This window comes from Falco rusticolus, chromosome 3 (genome assembly GCF_015220075.1).
Source record: "Falco rusticolus isolate bFalRus1 chromosome 3, bFalRus1.pri, whole genome shotgun sequence".
Lineage (NCBI taxonomy): Eukaryota > Metazoa > Chordata > Aves > Falconiformes > Falconidae > Falco > Falco rusticolus.
Window position 1 is genome coordinate 42,612,377 of NC_051189.1, and position 21,542 is coordinate 42,633,918.

Consider the following 21,542-nt stretch of genomic DNA (forward strand, 5'->3'; position numbering starts at 1 on the left):
TTAGGCACTCAGCAACCTCAGTGTGTAAAAGGACTCAATTGCATAAGAGGAGAAATTTTCTAAGTTAATTATACGTAAGGCCAGCTAAGTAGCACATGAAGCATATTTTCTATGTAGGTCTTTTAGAATATACGGCAATTATGGTCTCATGCTAACCACATTCCTTAAGAAAAAGTGCTGGCCTAAATTATTCATACCCTGCATCTGCTTGCTGCTAGGCTGTAAGAAGCAGCTTCTTCTCCTGTTTGGTGTATGATATTCCTGCATCCACCTAGATGATGTCCCTAGGATGATCAGAGCAGAAGAAGGAAAACACCATTCACAGATTAGAAGTATGATCTAAAAATTGGTGGTGGAAAGCTCACTAAATTCAGAGGGAATTCCAAATTCTCTTAGTATAAATATTTCAAAAACCATTTCATTCATAGTAATTAGTCTGAGTTAAATCACAGCAAGCACAACATCCATCATAACATGTTTAACTCCCAAACTGAATCTCTTTTATTTATATCTTATGGGTCCCATATATATCTCAATTTATCTAGCAGCATAATTTTTTGCCTATCAAGTGATATATACACAACTCAAGAGGACAGGGTACAGTTGTATATATAGGTACAAGGGCAATACACAATTTTGCTCTCCAGTGCATCGACTCCCTTAGCTGTGCTCCTGACATATGGTGCCTACAGGTCATGGAGAGCATTTTGCTGCTCTGCCAGGAAATGACCAGCATAGCCATAGCTGGCAGGGCAGGGGGCCATGGGGGGCACCTACCTGACCAGCCAGGGTGGTGGGTAGTGGCACCGGAGCAGGTTCAGCAGAGGGGTCTCCCGCTGTGCTCTGTGGTTCAGGGTCCTGCTGAGGTGGCTGTGGTGCTCTCTCAGCACCTTCCTCCTCCACCTCTTCCTCCTCCTCCTCTCCTGATGACTCTGTGTGGACTTCATCCAAATCTTCACCATCCACTGTCTCCTCCTCTTCCTCTTCACCCTCCTCCTCTGATAGGACACACATAAAAGGACAGGGCTGAGTGCCATGTGAAGATGGCTGCAGTTTTATGTAATTAAAAAGTCATTTACAATTGCATGGCAAAGCTACTGCTAATCTGCTGCCTGGCAGAGGATGCAGGCGGGGGGGGAGCGTTGGTGAGGAGCCTGATCTCACCAGCCTGGCTTGGGCACTGCTATGGAGCTGCCAGCAGGTGCTTCACAGCAAGGAGGTCACCAAACACACAGGCTTGTTAAAATCTTAAGCTGACCCTTTCCATGGGAAGGAGGACAGAAAGTTCTCCTCAGGGATGTGCAGCATGACCCTGCACTTTTGGGGGAGAGGATACCTGCTCTGGCACAATCTGCCAGAGAAAGGTCCCTCTTGCAATTTTAGGTTGTATGTTTGTTTCAAACACCATTGAAGTCATCATAATCAATCTTTACCAGGTCTGTGCTTTGCAATACATGACTGGAGGTTTGGGATACCAACCTCCCTAACACCAGACTGTCCAACTTTGTCAAACTGTCGCTTTTGCATTATCTGACACATGCTGTTGACAGCATTCATGGCTCGGCTCTTTTCCAGAGGGAGCTCTCTAACAATGCATTTTCTTTTGCATAATCATACTATTCATCCTCACAAACATCAGATGTTGTTCAAAGCCATCCTAGCACTACAAAGAAATAAACTTAGATGGATGCATTAACCCAAGCTCCAAATTGTCTGCGCGTTTTGCACAGGTTATGGCTCTGCCTGAGTATGTAGAATGAATGTAGATCTGCAAATTAAGAAACACCCTCATAATGGAGAGATGTTTTTGCAGGCAAATCCACTCCTATAAACAGAGTGCTGAACCTCTGCTTCCATGTCCCCTGGCTGGAGAGGACCTCATTGACTGTAGTAGGAGTTTCAAATGCAGGACTGAACTCCTGATTACCAAAGCTCTTGCTAATGCCTTGTCCCCAAGAGGTGGGGGTCACATTCCCTGTCACATGGTGGTGGTGGTGGTGGTGTGTCCAGAGCATGAGGTCGTGACCTTGGCAGATGCATGTGTGTGGCAGGGATGTGGCAGCTGTGGCTGATCAGAGGGATGAACTGGGCATGAGGCTGTGAGTAGGGATTGTTCCTCCCAGGACAAATCCCTGGAAGTTCATGGCCATGCAAGATGGCACCTGCTCCTCTGCTGCTGACTGGTGCAACAGCTGCTGTCCTGCTACATGGACCCCTGTGCCAAGTACAGCTAGTCCATGGATTCTAACCTACAGACCAAGATCTGCACAGCAGGTACACAGGGTCCCATGCAGGGAGCAGCCACGCACTCTGAAGTTAGTGCAAGTCGTGGCAGGGGGTTACATGATGCGTGGCATCTGCATGAGACTTAACTGGGCTGATAAAGGTCAATGTAAGTGTATCAGCAGGATCCAATGCTAGCAAGAAAATTAGAGACATCCAGATGACTATTACTGGTGCCTGTTAATAGGAGACATCTGATTTGAAACATTTATTTTCATTAACTTCTTGTGGCTTCTTTTGTAAGGTAAAGCATAGGTGAACCTAGATTTCAGGCTACTTTGATAAATGCAGAATTACAACTTCACATTATTATAAAGACATATTAAGCATGTTTAGTCATGACATCATGACTAATGTCATGACATCATGACTAATGACATGACACGAGATGTTAAATGTATGAAAGATGATGACAATTTTTTCTTCCCTCTATAACTCTGTGATCTTCAATTTTGATTATATTTCTGTTATAGTTCTCAATTTTTATAATAGCTTAAAAATGTATCTTTTGTTAGTACTTCTTTTAGTAATAAACATTCTATTTTTTTAATGACTTTGTAGAGCAGACAGGTCATACAATAATGATATCTTTTAGGGAAAAAAGGACTTTATAGAAAGAGATAAAAAATTAATTTTGTGGTCCTTTCACATGAGGAGTCAGTAAAAATCCATGAGCTTAGGAAAGTGTTGAGGTGAGGCCACGTAAAAGGTAAGATTAATGGTGGAAACAGGTTATGTGATTTTTTAACTGTGATAGATTTTTGCTTTTGATTACAATTGAATCAAAATAGTCTAGTTACACTTTGGGATGGAGATAAATATCTGATTCAAGTTTTCCTACACAGTATCATCATGTAAATCACACACAGCTGCAATTTAAGATTGCAATTCATGTGAAATAAATTACGTACCTCTGTCAAAATCAATTGCTCGTATTATTTTTTCTTCTCTACTTAGGTTTACTGTGAATTGGTTCATGTTTTCATACCCATCCTCTATTTTTTCCATTTGGAATCCTTTAGATGCTTCAGTAATTCTAAAACAGACAGATTGGTTATTGGCATTTGAATTTCCAGATAAATTTATAATTTGTAATTCATTATAAAGATCAAGAGTCTCATGTTTAAATACTTACTTTTGTAGTAATGTTTTGGCATTCTGTGAAAACAAAAAGGAAATAACTGACTTCTTAAATGGTTCCATTTTTTTCAGAGATTTTATACATTGAGATCTAATTCTTACACTGGCTGCTTCTAAACGCACTAATAATGGATCTCAGAAATGACAGCCATGAGATCTATGAATGAGATCAAATTTGGATGGTAATTAGAATACAGCTGGGTAAACCTTTTAGTTCACTGAAGACTTTTTAATTAAAATCTGAATATGATGAGAAATACGTACAATTTCTACAAAAATGAAATGGAAATATTTTTGCTCTTTTTTGTGTGTGTTTGTGGTGAAAAGCAATTGTTCCGTTACCATCTTTAGTCACAGTAACTACATCTTTGACTATCCATAAGGGTATACTTCTGGAGCCACAAAATTTTATTTGTCTGGAAAGAATATTGTGCTCTTCAAAGGCAATTATTTGAGGGATTTTTTTTTTTTTTTGTACAAAACACTGTTTCAGCCTTTACTATAGAGGAATTGTAAACCTGCAGGACAGAAATTCTACACCAGTGAATTCACTGGATGGGCTGTTAATGGTTTCCTAATCAGTTCTCCTAAGTTTACAGAAAGAAAGCAGAAATAACAAAAAATAAAGTAAAGGCATAAAAATCTGACTTAGAACATACATATTTAATTCTTGGAAAGTTAATCACTCTGTCAATATGCAAATGAAACCTATAACTCACAGAAGTTCATATACATATATGTATTATAGTGGTGGGAAAATAAAGATATGTAGGAAAATGTTAAAATTCCTGTTTCTTCTTTGGGGACTAGAAATTCATTCACAGAATAGTATACTTTGGTGCAAATAGCATATACTCACATTCATGGTTTGGATACTATTCACAAGAAGACTAGCCATTTGTCTGTGCTGATGCAAGTGTTTAAAAAATGAGTTTGTATAAATGTTCACTCAAAGATGACCAAACTCTGAATGTGCCTAAAATTAAGAAATGCTTAAATAGTATTTCAATAAACCCATCATTCTTTTTTCTATCTCTGCTTATAGACTTCATACCTGCAAAAACACAGCCATTTCTGGTTCTTCCATGAACTGAATTCCTGATTCAACAAGCTTTGACACAGCTTCCAAATGGTCTGCATACTTCTTTATCAGGGAGCGGACATGTTCCAGTTTCTCCTCTTGGGTTCTAGTAATTATTTGTGTCATCTCATTTTTTCTTTCTTCCAGTACAGAATACAGATAATCAAATTTTTCACACAGCTGCTCTTTCTGTCGTCTGCAGCATTCCTGTGAAACATTTGGTTTATGTTAAACATGTTGTGTTCTTAAAAAGAGATTTGATTTTCACAGTTACTTGGAAGCATTTTCGTCAGAGAAATTCCTCTTTCTGAACAGTGCAAAGGATTCTGAATGACCCTGGAGACTTTTATAACTTTCAAACAAAAGTTTAAAAACTGCTCTCAGACTGAGTTTCAAGCCACAGAAAGCTCCCAAACAGGTCATTGTATAATTTGTCAGTCTGATAAAAAATTTTAAAAGGTATTTATGATGTCTGTAGTGATACATTGAAGTCTGCAGAAAAAGTAAAAACCCCCACATATTAGCAGCTGCGTTCATTTACATGAACAGAATGGTTTTTAATGGAGCAATCATCTCAAACTGGCTCTGGAGAAATTTCTTTTTTCTACCAGAGAACCTGGAACTGTCCTGGATGGGCTTGATTTTCACATATGCCCTCTTAGACTCTATTTTGACAGTCGGCGTCCATTATATTCCATTTACTGTGCACTGAAGGAGGTAGAGGTACCACAAACAAAATGGTGTGTGACAAAAGCACAAAGACAAGAAGGAGGAATCAGGTTCCAACCCCTACCTTCAGGCAATGGTTTTCACATCATTTTTGAGACACTTTTATTGTCCTTCCAACCAGATAACACAGCATATTTCACTAGGTAAGGAGGATGGGTTTGATGACTGCTTCATTGAGCGCTCTCTAACAAGAACACATTGCGTTTGCAAGAGAGGATTTATGAAGAGGAAATTTGAGATAGGTTATCTATAATGTCTGAGGTCTACCAAACAGAAGTACCTGAGTCATCTGTGTGCCCCAGGGCACACAGATGGGCATAACCTTATTGTGGTTATATCTGCTTGTGGATAGTCGTGATTATTTAAATCTCTTTCCTAGGAACTGAGGCTGAATCAATTCCTCATCTTCATCCCTGGAGGCATGATGCTGAGATCCTGGCAGCACAGGATTATTAACAGTCTCACAGTACTTTTGGAAGTGATAAGACTGATTATTCATAGCACTTGGCCAGAGAGAATCCCACTTTTTTCTTGACTTTCAGCCAGATTTTTTTCCTCCCAGTGGTGACAGTCTGCTCTGTATCATACAAAGGAGAAAGCCTTTCAGAGATGGATGTGTGGCCAAAAATCACTGTGTTGAGAGGTGGGGAGCAAATACAGATCTTGTTGCACTGTCTCAAGTATCCACCTCTGCTTCCCGATGAGGAAGACTAGGCTAAACAGGCACTCCTAATTTAAAACTCCTTGCAATGGAGCAGGCTTGTCCTGCTTTTCTGGAGGTCCTTGCCACTTCCCAGAAATTCCTGATTAGTGAATTATAGGGTGGGGATAAGGAAGCTTTCACACAAACTGAGTCACAGTTCCTGGGTGTCTTTCTGTTGTTCAGATCTCAAATTATCTTCCTCTCCTCTTTCACCTATCTAGCTCTCCTCTTCCACTCTTTTCTTCCTTTTTCACCTTTTCTCCTAGCTTTCTCCCAGTGTTTCCTGCACTCCTGCTTGCTCCGGACTCCTCTGCAGTTTAGTCTACAATGACCTCCTCTAAAATATCATTCAGATCACTTGTAAAACAGTCTTAATTTCAAGACAGGTGTGTGCTATCTTTGCTATTTGACACAGGACAAGCATTAGTAGAAGAAGGGCCAAAAGAGTGACAGCAGGGTGCCCTGAGAGATCCTTCCCTATCTTTGTGCTCTAATATATAATATTTCCTGCCACCAGCAGGTATTACAGAGCTGTAAACCTCAAGAGTGAGAGTGCAAAACAGGTTCCTAATTGCAAATGATGAAATATTTCTGAAATATTCTCCTTCTGTATAAAATGTTCCCATACAAGGTCTCTGCCTGATGGAATTACCCTAATCAGATTCTGCATAATGAGAAAGGTTAATAAATACATGAGTTTTCATTCTAAAAAGTTCTCAGTCTTTTTGTTTTTTTTAAAGCACTGCTACAGAAAAAAAAAAAAAAAAGAGGAGGCCTTGCCACTGAGCATGAGTTTTGCTGCTTGTTCTGAAGTATCTGTATTGACTGGCCTACGTTATTAGCATTTGAAAGAAACATTGTAATTTCTTTTCCTTCATTATTTGACTCACATTGTTTACAAGACTAAACAGTACTTAGTGATTTATTATCGTTTTCCAGTATTTCGCGTTTTATATTCCTTTTCTTATTTTCAGTATAATATGTGAATTTTGTCTACCTTTCAATCAGTTAAAAGCCATACGATTATTAATCAATTTTTTTGTTTGGTTTTCTGCTTTTTAGGGTTGGATAGGAGCAATAGCTACATTTAGAACTGTAGGCTATTGTTTATTCCAGCTCAAAGGAAAACGATCATGTTATTTTCTACTAAAGCAGATATTTATTGTTCTCTGCAAAGTGTTAAGCAGAGAGAAGAGACCATCCTAGGTTATAAGTGTTATTTCCATGTGTGCACATTTCTCAGCTCCAGCTGCAGCTTTTCATCTTCAAGGACAAACTGATGCCAATTCATACAAAGCTCTTGAATGGTAGGAAATGTGTCAAATTGCTTGAAATGTAACATGGAAGTGCCAAGGTATGGTCTAAGATCTATTTTCTGCATTCTTTGACTTAAAAGGTGAAAAGCCCATTAAAACATCTGAAGGTAAAATGGCTGCACTTTCTTTGGCTTTTGAGTTTAAAGGTTGGACTTTAAACTGAGTGGATGACTGAGGAAGCAAGCTAGTTTCAGAAACCGTTGTATTTGTGAAGGTATTTTTAGCACAATGTTTTCTTCATACTTCAGACTAGACGTTTGAAGTTTTGTTTCTGGTTCAGCTAGTTCAACTTAAACGAGTAGAAGCTTTTGCTTTTGTATCATTCAAATTTCTGCAGTTAACCTACTTGAAAGGCTTGTTTCTGTCTGCAAAGCCCTGATAGCAGCCAATTTCATCATTGCAATGTGAAGGCTTCCTGACTACAAAGTTCTGACTGCTACTAACATGCTCTCTCATTTACTTGGGATAATGGTTTTATGTTCTTTAAGCCAAATTTGGACATTTTCTGCTTTTTCTTGCTCTGAGGAAATAGGAGCCTTAGGCAATTGTGTACGTAGACTGTGGAATCAATTTTCCTTACCAATTAGAATATATACATCTTGGATTAATGTCTTTTTCTGTGCTGTTTCTCTTTTCTGCTCCGGCTCTGAAGGGTCAATATAATTCTAATTGGGCTGAAAGGGATGCGACTCCTTCACTAGATGCTTCATCAAACTCTGATCATAAAATCAATTCATATGAGCTCCTTTCAGCCTATTGCTCTGTGAGGTTCAAATTGGTCAGAGATGGTATTTATATTTGCTTTGCTGGTACAAGCCTCTTGAAAGAAACGAAAGCCACTTCTGCTATCGAATGCCACAAAACTAATACCAGCTTTGTCAGAGCAAGAACTTTACCAGACAATCCAGTAAGCACCAAACAAGACTCCTTAAAGGACAACATAAGTACATTAAAAAATTACTTCTTGTGCACAAGGCAAAACAACCAAATACAGAGCTCGCTGACATACCTGGGAGCTGCACTGTGGCTACGCTGTGGCTGAGACTAAGGCTCTGCACACAGGACCAGTCAGGCTTTAGACAAGTACTGGTCTTTTACAGCTCTAGAACCTGATCTTAGATGTTAAATGAGCTGGGAGTTGATGGCATTTTGTTGGATTTGCTTTAATTTCAGTGATATCCTATGTTACTAAGAATGCTTAGCAAGATGTGCTGACACGGGTTATCCTTACTCTTTGTTCTCAACCACATGGCCAATGTTAGAGGCACGGTGCCAAGCAGGACATATTCTTTGGTTGAGGCTGTACAGCTGATATTGTACAAAGCCACAGGTAATGGTTTAGCGCTAAATGATGTAGGAATGCATTTGGGTAAAGTGAGGTCTGTTAAAGAATGATTATTACCAGCAGTCCAAAGATGCGACTTCACACTGAAATAACTGCATTGAAAGAGGTGGTACCTACCTCAACTGTCTTGCAGGTCTCCTCCAGCTGTGTGACTATCCCTTGCACTCTGTCATTGCTCCCCACCAGGACTGCAATGCCATCACTCAGCTCGGACTAGACGTAATGAGAGAGTAAGCAGGAGGGTGTTAGTGTTAGACACCATCCCACTTTCAGGGTGGCACATCTAACAGTGAGGAGCAGGAGGTGAATGAGCCGTACCAGGGTATTAGCTCTTCTTTCCACCAGAACCAAGGAGAATCGGAGCTTTACCTGTCCCCAAACCACCTGCTTGCTAGTACTTTAGCATTTGTTTCTTCTCCCAAAACACTATGACAACACTGACATTTTTGAAACTTTTAATGGAGAAGAAACGGTAGTTTGGAAAGGAGGAAACACTTTGCTCTAGGAGGCTTTTCTAGGTGCTTTTGTCTGAAGTGCTGTTTCAATAGCCCCAAAATATTCACTTTGGATTTCTTGAGAGAAAAGACACTATCTCTGGAGGATTTTTTTTTTAGTGTCTGGGTCTAGCCATGCCACTGTGATATTTCCCTGAGGACTGTAGCTTTTGGCCTTGGAATGGGGAAGAGGTGGCCCATGGACCTGGAGGTACCAGGGCACTGCAGAGCTCCTGGAGTGAGGGCAGTGGGGCTGGGGCTGTGGTGAGAGGGAAAGGGAGAAAAGGAGAAGATGGAGGCTGAGCCATTGCCATGAGAGAAATGAGTGGAAGAAGGGAACAGCCTGAGTGTGGGAATGGGCATGACTGTGAGGTATCCTTAGAAGATGAGAGACAGAGAAGCTAGTCCCTAGGGAACTTGGTGAGGGTGCTGGGGAGGGCGAGGTGCCCTTGGCACACTGCTGTAGTGACAGAAGCAACCATGTCTGTGGCCTCCACAGCTTTGTAAAGGATTCTTTGAAGCACGCATCCTGCAGCCTCCAGGTTACACCTCCAGTCTTGGGTGTGACATCCCCTTTCCAAGGTCCTCTGGGAAGGAAATCACTGCTTACAAATCTCCATGCAAAGGGAGTGATGGAGGGGCATGGATTCAGTGCAAGAAAATTCTCCCCCTTCTCCCTCCTTTTCTGATTGAAAAGGATGTTTGTAACCACTTTCCTAAAGCGACTTCTCATTTGTAGTTTCCACACACAAGCATCTGTGTGACAACGTTGGAGGCTGGGATTGCAAACTTGGCCTGTCTGATTGCTTGCCCCACTGGGGCCCTCCAGAAAAATGAGCTGTTTATCTCAGGAGGATAACCCAGTGAGTCAGGCTTTAAATTAATACTGTATTAAAAATAAACAAGTCTTTTACTGGTGACAGCAAGGGCAGAGGATGTTAGGTACATCCTGTGCTGCCAGCTATTGAATATTCCTGCATTCACTTGGAAGAGGAGGTTTTTCACTTAACTTTTCTTAAAAATGGGATGCTTAAAAGCAAAAGTGTCTGATAGATAACTATTTGATTTGTAATGATCTGTTGTCTTTCCATTTCATGTGTTGAAAATCACATTTGTTTTTCTGACCTAAAAGTACTGAAAAAAAGGAGATTAGGAACCTCAAAAGAGAGATCCTCAGCTTCACATCAAATCATCTAAAATATTTACTCACTATACTAACAAAAATTGGGTAATAGTTCTGTTCTCTGTAATAGGTCTCTGTGTGATCTCTCATAAATTTATTTTCCCATGTTTCTAAACAGTTCCTACAGATTCATGTGGGCCTTTCACTCACACGCAGGAATGGCAAAGGCACCCCAGGCCCCTTTGGAAACCTGCAGGAAGCCCATGGGAATACTCTCCTGCTGATGGTCCTGTCCGTTGCTGGGAAGACCATGAAAAACAAAAAATATTTACCTTCTGTTGCTGGTAAACGTTTGTAAGAGGAGCGACTTGACAGTCTTTGTGGGCACCAAAGACTTTGCACAAGGAGCAGGTGGGCATTTCACAGTTCAAACAATAGATATTAATTCTCTCATCTTCGTGCTCTTCGCACATTGGCTGGTCACACTTCCTTTCAGGCCTGCAAAAGAAAATGAGTTTTTAAAACAGACTTGGTGCTCATGGGTTCCTGATGACAACATGTAGGGTATCAGCGTGAAATACAGCACGTTCGTATAGCAGTGTCCGTGGCTGACCTGAATACGCAGCACAGACTTAAACCTGCCAAAGAGTGACTAAATAGACAGCGGCACCACTTAGTGTCCTGACACAACAGGGTGTGAAGACAGTATAGCAACATGACTTCATATGGGGATTCCAGCTAGCAGTGTGACTGAACTCTTGCTCATATTTTAAAATGTAAATAACCTCACTAAGATTCATCTCAGGCTACTTGTGTGCTTTAATTAGCATGTTATCTAACATCTGTCTGAAATAGGAAACATATGTAATTTCTTTCAGGTTCACCACTGAGGCACCTGGCTTTAATGTAGCCAAGCTCTTATGCAGGGGCCTAATTTGAAGCAAGAGTTGTAGGTATTGATGGACCTTTATGCCCTTAACTCTGTATCTCTGCTGACGAGCTTTGTGAGGCCCAAGTCAGGACTGTCAATATCAAACAGGACGAGGTCTTTATGGCTTTGACACTAGGCCAGCAACCAAAACAAGGTCTCACATGAATTAACTTTAGCTGGGTGGCATGTGTGTAGCTTGCACAGTGTCAGACTTTTTAACAGTAGATGACTTGATTGCACCTACCACAAAAAGCATGGGTTGCACAAGAAGCGCTCCTCTCCTATGCAAAGCCAGGAGCTATCACTAGACTGTAGTTCGGTCCTGATATCTTCACCAAAATGACTTAGCCATACACACACAAGTCAATCCCTGCTATTTTAGGAACTAATTTAGTTGTAGCTTCCTTTAAATGAGACAGTTACTTAAGTGACATTCCTGGTGTAAGTGAAAGCTCTGATCCAGTCCGCATAGGCAGGCTGATGCTTTTCTGAGCCCACACTTCAGGCTTAGCACCCTGAGCACATCTGTGGCAAGCACATGACTGGTGAGGATGTGGTGCCAGATGACAGGGTCAGTAGATTGTTTTTTTTATTCCTACTATGTTTTTTTTTACTCCTACACACTCCTACTGTAGCAACATTAAATATTTCCAATGTAAGCCATTATCCCCTTCTGCTACCGTTTGGAAGGAGAACTATGACTTACCTGTAGCAAGTGGGGCAGTGGCATCATAGAAATATATCTTTTTATCATTAGAAAATATTTTCCAAAACTACAGAATTTAATAGAATTACATGGAAATATTTTATTAAAAGCCGTTCTACAGAGCTCTGTAGTAAGGAGTCATTCTATTCAGGTTTTAAAATGTATGAAAAAGTCCTTATCTTAGATTACGTTACAGTAGAATTTTTCCATACAGTTTGGTAGAGTGGACATGGTGTTTACTTTTTAATAACAAAGTACAGGTTTTCTCTTCTGAAAGGAATGGAATGTGATCAATTAGATGCATTTAAAGAAAGATCAAGCAACAAACAAAATGTCTCATGCATTCATATTTTTTAATTTCAAGAGGGCACTGGAATTTAAAGGGATCATAATGAAAATCTGTAGTCTGCAATATAACACAATATACTGGAATAAAACAAGACGGACACTTCTGAAGGAAGCTTGTGTCATACAGGTCAGATTTCTAACACACATTTACATAAGGGACTCCAATGGTAGTCAAAAGAGGTGTGTCTCCATTGTAAAAAAAGCTTTACGTTGTTTGCAGATGACTGCAAACAGCCCCTAATACATTCATGTGATAGTGCACCGTTGGGAGGGCCTACATGTGAAGGCAGTAACAGACAATGAATGTCAAAGTGATTAATTAAGCTTGAAATAGCTGCTCTTTATGCAAATATTTACAAGACCAGAACTAGAAACTACGAGGATGTTATTTGACACTGGAATGGTGCTGCTAGCATGAAAAACACATTGTGCAGGGCAAAAAGGCGACAGTGTCAAGCAAGTTCAGCCAGAAGCAGCCAACCTTCAAAGGTGCCGCAAAGAGCTGGAAGAAACCTGGCAGAACTCCTTGAACTAGTGGGGCCCTGGAGACAGCGACAGAAGACTAGAAGTAAACAGATCTACAGCCTCCTTTCTAGGCTGTGCAAAAGGAGAGGTTTTTAGCACAACATTCCCTGACTTTAGAAGCAATCCTCTGGGTCTATATTGGTGTAGCAAAGGCCAAAATACAACCACTAAGTTCAAAACGGCGGCTGCTCCTGAAACAGGATATTAAAGAGCAGCCGATAGGAAAATGGCAGTATGGCTTTAGTAGAAGAAAACATTGATCACAGATGTGCTTGTGACCAAAGAAGCAGCAGGTTGCTGAAATGGCCTAACAGCTTTGTGCTCTCATTGTCTGACTGCTTTTTGAGATGCTAAGCCTGTGTTTGACTGCTACAGGCTTATTCTTTTGTGTTAAAGCCAGGTTTGGACCTCAATGTGCAGTGTGTTGTGCATGTTTTATGGAGAGGAGGATTCTCAGCACTGGTGAGGCCACACCTGGAGTACTGGGTTCAGTTCTGGGCTCAGCAGTACAAGAGAGACATGGACATACTGGAAAGAGCCCAGCAAAGGACTCTGAAGACGATTAAGGGTCTAGAGCATCTGTCCTGTGGAGAAAAGCTGAGGGAGCTGGGACTTTCATCCTGGGTAAGAGAAGGTTCAGAGAGATCTTAACAATGACCTTGATCTTCTCAGTACCTTCAGGTATCTAAGTACCTGAATGGAGGGTGTAATGAGGATGGTGCCAGGCTCTTTTCAATGGTGCCCGGTGACATAATCAGAGGCAATGGGCATAGGTTAAAACAGAGGAGGTTCCTTCAATATCAGGAAACGTTTTTTCGCTGTGAGCATGACTGAGCGAGCACTGGTACAGGTTGCCCAGAGAGGTTGTGGAGTCTCCTTTCTTGGAGATACTCAAAAGCCATCTGGACATGCTCCTGGGCAACCAGCTCTGGGTGACCCTGCTTGAACAGTGGTGTTGGACCAGATGACCTCCAGAGTTCCCATCCAATCTCACCCATTCTGTGATTCTGTGATTTAGTGATGAAATGCAAAGTTGCTGGGCACATAAAGGAGCACACTTTAATTAATGAAAAAGTAAGACCTTAGGAAAACTGCTGTTTAGTTAGAAGGCATGTTTTCCTTAGGATTTTTACAAATCCAAAAAGTGTCTACTGAAATAATATATCCAACTTTGATAGTGTTTTTACTGAGGACCCTAATATAGCTGTAGCCCTTCCTGTACCGTCACATCACCTAGTGCCTGCATCTGGTCAGAGAGAATCTGTGTGACTGTGTAAGGCACAGTCAGATCATTAGTGAAGATATTGAACTGTATTGGCCCCAGTATCAATCTTGGGCATACATCACTGATGACTGGCTTCCACCTGCCTTCACACTGCTCACTATGACCCTTTGAGTCTGGCAGTTCAGCCAGTTTTCAGTCCACTGTACACTGTCTACTCTAGACCTTATTTCATCAGTTTGTCAATAAAGATGTTACAGGAGACAGTGTTGAAAATCTAGATAAACAACATCCACTGCTCTCCTCTCATTTGCTGAGTTGTCTCATTATATAAGGCTACCAGGTTGTTCAGGCTGATTTCCCCTTCATAAATCCATGCTGACTATTTCTAATCACCTTTTCATCTTTCATACGTTCGAAAACGTCTTCCAGGAGGGTTTGCTTGAACAGCCTCCCAGGGACAAGTGTGAGGATGACCAGTGTGAGGATGACCAGCCCTTAGTTCCCTGGATTCTCCTTCCTGCACATCTTGAAGATTGGAGTAACATTTGCTTTCTTCCAGTCCAGTCCTCAGCAATCTATCCTGATTATCACAGCTTTCCAGAGATTATTGAGTGGCCTTGCAATGACATCAGCAGCTCCCTCACCACTCATGGGTGCCTCCCATCAGGGTGTCCAGTTCTTTTTAATGTTCTCTAAACTTGATCCCTCTCCACCGAGGGTAAGTTTTCCTTGCTTTAGACTTTCCCATTGGTCTTGGGGACCTGGGACTGATCTTTCCAGAAAAGACTGAGGTGAAGAAGGCATTGAGTACTTGGCCTTTTCTCTGCCCTTTGTCACAGGAGCCCCGGCTCTGTTTAGCAGTGGACCGACATTTTCCCTGATTTTTCTCTTGCTGCTGATTTACCTGTAGAAGCTCTTCTTAATAGCCTTCATGTCCCTCACCAGATTCAGTTCCAGGTGGGCTTTGACTTCCTGAACCCCATCTGTACATGTTTGGACAGTGTCTCAAAATATTCCTGAGTCACCTGTCTACCTTCTTTTTGCTTCTATTTTAATGTTTTATTTTGATCAGGAGCCCCCTGTTAATCAATTCAGATATCCTGCCACCATTGTTTGAGTTCCTGTATGTGGGGACAGACCATTCTTGAGCTTGGAGGAGGTGGTCCTTGAAAATCAACCACAATGATGTACTCTCCCAAAAGCAGTGAAAAACCCATCAACACTCAGGGTAGAAATGGGGCTTGAAAAATGAGAAGATCATAACAGTTCATATTGACATAGAGATTCTCGCAGCTCCATTAACACTAGTACTATCTTGAATGCTTGGCCCAGGAAAGCCATTGGTACAGGTGAGCTTGGGGCTTTGTCTCCATGGGGAGTTGGAGAAGATCCAGGTGATCTCTCTCATCTCTTTTTCTGCAAAATCTGTGGCGCTTCTCCTGCAGCTCCCTTGCTCTGCAACATGTGGGCAGGGATCCCATCTGCCTGGCCAGCTCATTTGAGATCCCCAGGCATACCTGAAGCCCATCCTGGAGAGCCAGGTCTTCCCTTGGGAGCTCCAGCTGAGGCTTCTGAGGTGTCAGGGATAGCTGCTCCTGGCAGTGCTGGCTACCCTGTCGCAGAGCCCATGCACACTTCTCTCAGCACATCACCTGGTCTCTGCTGTGCGTGCTGCTGCACACACTGCTCTGTCTGTGCTTGGGCTGCAGGGATTGCCTGTGCCCAGGGCTCTCCCTGGTAGGTGCAAGGCAGAAAGAATGCTCAACCCGCCCTGATCTGGATTCAGCTGGTAACAAAGCCCAAAACACCTATTGATCAGAAATAGCTGGCCGAGCTCATTAGAGGCTGCCAGAACTTGTGAGAAGCCACAGCCTCTTGCTGCTACCCTTTCCTGGTGGCAGCAGGCACCCTGATGAGCCTTGGATATTTCAGGTAATCAGTGACCTAGAGACTTTCAAAGACTGGTTTAATTTTTTAGCCAACTCTATTTTCACTGGGTTCAGTCCTTCAAAGCTTTGTCAGAGCCACATCCTGCTTGAAGATTTCTTTCCTTGTGTTGCTAATAGAGTCTAAATTGGGCAACAGGCTACGTTGCCATCAGCTGGAATTTGATGAGCAATGGATGTGACTATATGGTGGGTTTTTTAGTAATAGGAGGGCATGTGAGGGCTTGGGCAGAGCCTCCCAACCCCATGGCCCAGCTCCTGCCCCAGCTTTTATTTTTAAAACCACAATTCCTTAATACATGTAAAAACTCAAATTTAAAAAAAATATTTTTGAAATAAATTATTTTTGTCCAAGCAGGAGGCAAAGCTTGCTCCCTAGCTAAATTCCCCTCAATCTCCTTAGTTCATGTGAAATGCAGCGGGGAGCTGGCGTCATTCTGGCACACACTGTTATGGTAAATTATACCCACAGGAAGACTTGAGGGGAAGAGGCTCCTAGTTAGAAATCACAGGTACTGCCAGTTTGAAGGGTTGTCTTGGGAAGAAACAAGGAGGCAAAGGTCACATCTCACCCTTCCTCTTACGTGCCTCTGACAGGCCCCAGCCCTCAGTTTAGTAGAGACTGGTACAAAAGGAAGAGTTGGAGAAGGCCTGATTTCCCTTGACTTTTTGGTTTTGGTGGGACAGCACAGGGTAAAACCATGGCTGATCTTGCTCATGCTCTCATGGAAGCCTGAGGTATGTTAGGTGGAGAGAGATAAGGAGCTGAGGCCTACAAAGTGGCAAATAGCTTAGATAACGTTGCTATGCATTGCTGCTGCTATGTAACCCTGAGGATAACTTTCATTCTAAGGACATATAAAAAAGTTAATTAAACACCTTAACAAACTAAATAAACCTTCTGGACAAATATATAAGGAAAAATATGTTCATATTTGTATTTTTTCCTATTCTCCCTTTTTATTCATCATGTGTTTTACTTCTATGGAATTCCAAAAAAATTTACTAAATCTCTTACAGTTCTGTTGAATTTTGTTCCACTTGCCCATGAAGTTACATGGGAAAAGGAGCTGCATTTCTTTGTTTTTTAAGTTAAATTTAACTGTGAGCTGAAAACAAACCCAGACCAAGAAAGACATGAGGTCACACATGTCCAGCTTATTTGGTGAAAGCAAAGTCCACCACCATAGCTTTGCTGAGTAATTTCCTCCAAGCTTTTCCTGACTAAAATAATATTTGGGTATCAATGACACACACAAGGGTAGCTGACCTTCCCTTGGCACTGAGCGCAAAGGACAGCAGAAAGGACAATTTTAAGCCAACTTTGTGCTCTCCGATGCTTTGGAGCTCCAACCTATGCCCAGCTACAGCTGTCCCCAAAGGGATTCAAACAACGAGGAATAACCAAAGCCACCATCGGGCTCTGAAATGTTGTCTTTGTTGGTGACTGTCCTCCTCTGCCAGAAGGGGGGAGAAATGCCCTAAGCCAATCCAGGCACTGGGCTCGAAAGTTTGTGTCCAGCTGCTCTAGCAATACCATCTCAGTGTCCCTGCAAAACCCAGCTCCTTGTTGGGTTGGGATGGGGAGACTGTCAGTGAGCATGACCAGGATTACACCTTCTTTCAGGTGTACAAAACACCTTGCCATGCAAAACCGGCCCTACAGATCCAGGCGGGTGACAAAAGGCAGCTTCCCTGGGTGAGAGCTGCTTGCTTGGTGGCCTGGGGCCAGGCTTAGCTTCCCCCTACTAAGTTCCCCATGGTGATACCATTCCTCTGACCCATCCCAGAGAAGGACAAAATACAATGCAACATTTTTCTATTGCTGGATCCATTACCCATCCAACTAAGGCAAAAAACATTCAGGAGTAATCTCACTTTTCAGGATTAACCCATTCCTCAGCACTGATACGTATTATTTCTGACAATTCCTTCTCTTTTAGGGAGTCCTAAGTAAGACTTGATTTCATGAGTTCACATCCCAAGGTGACAGGAATGAAGATATTTTTTTTATTGAGTTTTAATTTGACATTGTGATGCAGGGTATTTTCTCTGTGAAATTCAGGCTGCTTCTTGTTTGCACTGTCTGTCCCTCAGGATTTTCTACCATGATTTGAAATTTCTTTCCCTTCTTTAGCATAAGAACAGACAGGTTAAAGACAAGTAAGAATTGACTGAACTCTTTTTAAAACAAACTATGTGAACCTAGCTACTTTTTCCTTATTCACGTGAGTAGCCATGCTGACCTCAAGGGCTTTGCTTGCAGGGGTGAGTGTTGCTCATGTGAATCAGCACAGCACAATCCTCTGCTGTAAGTGGAAGCAGGGAAATTCAGCATCTGTTTGGTTATGGTTTTCTGTGCTCAGCAAGAGCTGACTTCATTGCACAGCACACAGATAGGCATGCATGGCAGCACGATCCCTTTCCGCATTTCCAAGAAATAAAACTAAATCAACATCACGTGAGCCAAGCAGAAAGACCAAAGGCCACCAGTCTCCTAAGCCACGTCTGCTTTTGTGGCAAACCTCCTCTGAGGGGCACAGATTCACTCTTTACCTTGTAGACTCCTGCTTGTAGATGTCGATGATGTTCTCCACCAGCAGGTTCCTCTGCAGCCCATAGACACCATGCCGGTCAAGGACAACTTCGTGCCTGCAGGAGGGACAGCGAAAGCGACCTCCCGATGCCATGGTTGTGCCTCCCCGGGTCGGCAGGTAGGGGTTGGAGGCCTGCGCTTGCCAAGCAGCACAAGGAGAGATGAGTAAGGCCATGCCAAACCACAAAAACCTCTTTCAAAAGCACCAGTGCAAAACCATGCTTGTAGGAAACTGTTTGTCAACATGCCCAAGGAGAAGGTAGCTCCAGCAAGCCACCCCCAGGAAAGTCACCACCACTTGGTGACTGCTGGCTGAGGGACCAGTTCGTTCCTCAGCTCGCACTCACGGCCACGTCCCTGCAGCTAACAGGTGACACTTTAATCTGCTCTGAGCTCAGCCCTAGCCCCTGGGGACACTCAACTTCTGCTTTAAATGATTCCCCCACCCCATCTTACCAACTGTTAAAAGCAATCAACCAAAATGTGTGAAAAATCTGCTTTTCCATTCATTTCAGTCAGTGTTGCTCAGGACGCAGAACTTTCTGTGGGAAGAAACCTACCTGGAAAATGTCGCTGGCACATTTCCGGCAGAGGTTGTGCTGGCAGGGCAGGATGACCACAGGCTTGGTGAACATCTCCAAGCAGATGGGGCAAATCAGCTGTTTCTCCAGGTTATCCATGGTCTGCTGCTCTTTGGAGAAGGACTTGTAGTTCAGGGAGGTGCTCATTCCTAGCTTGTCCAGGGGCATACGCTCAGGATCACGGCCTCACGGAGGGGTTTCCGGGTTAATTTCCCTTGAAATAAGTCCAAGGCTGTGCTGCGATCAGAGGCTCTCTGGGTTGCTCCCGGCAGAGGACATTGTTTAAACAAGGGGCCGAAGGGAGCCGGGGCTGTTTTTAGCAGTGTGGCGTCACAAGATACCATCCTGCCGTGCCCATATAAGCGCGTGAGAGGAGGACAGGCTGGGACAGGTGACGGCTGGGGGTGGGGGGGTGGGTTTGGGGGGGGAGATGGGGGGGGGCGGTTGCCAGCAGGGCCCTGGCTCTCCTCACCCTCACATGGTGGCTTTCACCCCTTAAGGAGGAGGAGGCCAAGTGATAAGCAAACACAATCCGCTCCCCCCTTATCTCTGCATGGTGGCAGAGAGCACAGGGCTGCCCCGCTCTGCCCAGCCACATGCTGCAGCTGACAAGTGCCCTCTTTTGCAAGCAGCCATGCTGGTGAGGTGCAGGGCACAATTTGGCCCAAGTGCTTCAGCAGGCTCCAGGATCTTGCCTTTCCAAGGTGGGAAGTACACGTGGTTGCTGGAGAAGACAATAGGAGTGATGGCTGCAGGGGAGCTCAGACACTTCAGGGTGTAAACACATCACCACCCTGAAAAACAGTTAAAAAAAATTGCCTGCCTATTACTGTGCGTAAGTTTCTTTTGGTGTGATTTTTTTTTTTTTTTAGGAGTTGTAACATAAGAATCTAACACAAATACTCGTTATTAACTCCACAGCAACTTAAATATGCATGAAAAACTTCATTTGAATTTCCTGATGAGAGAGCAACAGAAGAAATACAGTATGAAAAGCTTTCATTTGTACTGCTAAAGAATAGGTGCTAATTGTACATGCTCTCTCTCCGCATAGTTTAATTCAAATATATTTCAGTTTTGGGCACTGCTGTGTTTATATCTGTTTATTAGACACTGATATCCCTCTCAGCTTGGCACTTGTTCCAGAGTTATTTTTAAAATTACAATTTCCCAGATAATTTGTGGCATGCGATGCCTGATCTTAAGGGAAAGCCATCTGTGCTTCTACTTGCCAATAATTTATCACACAACTGTACAAGCAATAAATATCTCATCCTCAAATTTAAGCCAAAGTCCCTGCATGTACTGTATAAAATCACTTCGCTACTGTACTGTACAAAATCACTTTGCTACTGTACCGTACATGTAATCAGAATATTGTCTTCTCTTTCTATCAATAAATATAATACTTTCTCTGTTAAGTGTCTTGGAGAAAGCTTTCATGTTTATTCTACCTCATGACTGTATAGGCTTACATCTGAAATATGCTGGAGAGTGGCTGAGTGAGTCCCCTACACATCCTGGGGGAGACCCCACCTCCAGTGCAGGGCCCTTTATCTGCATGCAGCACCAGTCTGGAAACAGTGTACTTCAGGAAAACACAAAACTGAAGGTTTTCATTGATTTCCACATGAAAATGAATACTGTTCTCTCCATGCAATGGCAATGAATCACATTAAATTAAATGTATTATTGGCTACTTTATTTTCAATGCCTTGCTTGCTTTTTAGTTGCTTGGGTGAAATGCTCACCCATTTGCAGCATGCCGAGCTGGAATTTCCCCTGTGTAAACATACACATTTGCCAGCACTCACATAGAAAGAAATACATTTTTCTGAACGTTTGCATTCAAGGCAAATTTGTGACAGCTTAGTTAAATCCGTTTGAAATCACACCTTTGCTTCAACTGCCTGGTGCAGACCACAGCCTGGAGCCGAGCAGGAGAAGCTGCTTCAGCAGCTGAGCCAGAGACAGCTGGGGCTTTGGCAGGGCCAGCAGGGAGCCTTTCCTGGCAGCAGCCAGAAGATATTTCTCTTCTTCCCCTCCCCTCGTGGCTGGGTCAGAGGTGACTTTCGCATCTGGAGGAATTTCAATGCCTCATTCCTACCCTCCTAGCTCTGAGTCAGCTGGCCCTTGCGCATCAAAACCTTTACTAAGGGGCTCTGAATTAGATGAGGAAAGCCATCCCCATGGGAAAGAGGAATGCACTTCTGCCTCCCTTCACAGACAAAAACAGAGAAATTCTGGGAGAAAAAGCTGAAGGTTAGAAAAGTCAGCGCACAGAAACACCTGCATACTGTGATGTATGGAAGGCGTTGTTCACTGCATGGAAAAAAGCTTCGGGGTCATGCTGACCTTTGGACAATGAACTGAGACACCTCTCAGGGTGTAATGTGCCACTGGGGTGTAAAGGTGGTGAATTTAACTTACCTGTGGTAGCCCACTGAAGGCTTCTGTTAACAGGCTGAGC

At 42.8% G+C, this 21,542-nt stretch overlaps 1 protein-coding gene across 1 annotated transcript in view; it reads right to left on the reverse strand.

The window, feature by feature from the left end:
- Positions 1 to 19,390, reverse strand: part of TRIM55 (tripartite motif containing 55) — a 38,453-nt gene extending 19,063 nt beyond the window's left edge. Inside the window, exons 1-8 of the mRNA XM_037380434.1 lie at positions 19,052 to 19,390; positions 18,452 to 18,624; positions 10,547 to 10,712; positions 8,715 to 8,810; positions 4,478 to 4,711; positions 3,419 to 3,441; positions 3,195 to 3,319; positions 778 to 998 (exon numbers count right to left, since the gene is read on the reverse strand). Coding sequence (XP_037236331.1) covers positions 778 to 998; positions 3,195 to 3,319; positions 3,419 to 3,441; positions 4,478 to 4,711; positions 8,715 to 8,810; positions 10,547 to 10,712; positions 18,452 to 18,624; positions 19,052 to 19,240 — 1,227 coding nt within the window. The 5' untranslated portion in view covers positions 19,241 to 19,390. The remainder of the gene's footprint in view (positions 1 to 777; positions 999 to 3,194; positions 3,320 to 3,418; positions 3,442 to 4,477; positions 4,712 to 8,714; positions 8,811 to 10,546; positions 10,713 to 18,451; positions 18,625 to 19,051) is intronic.
- Positions 19,391 to 21,542: the final 2,152 nt, after the last annotated feature.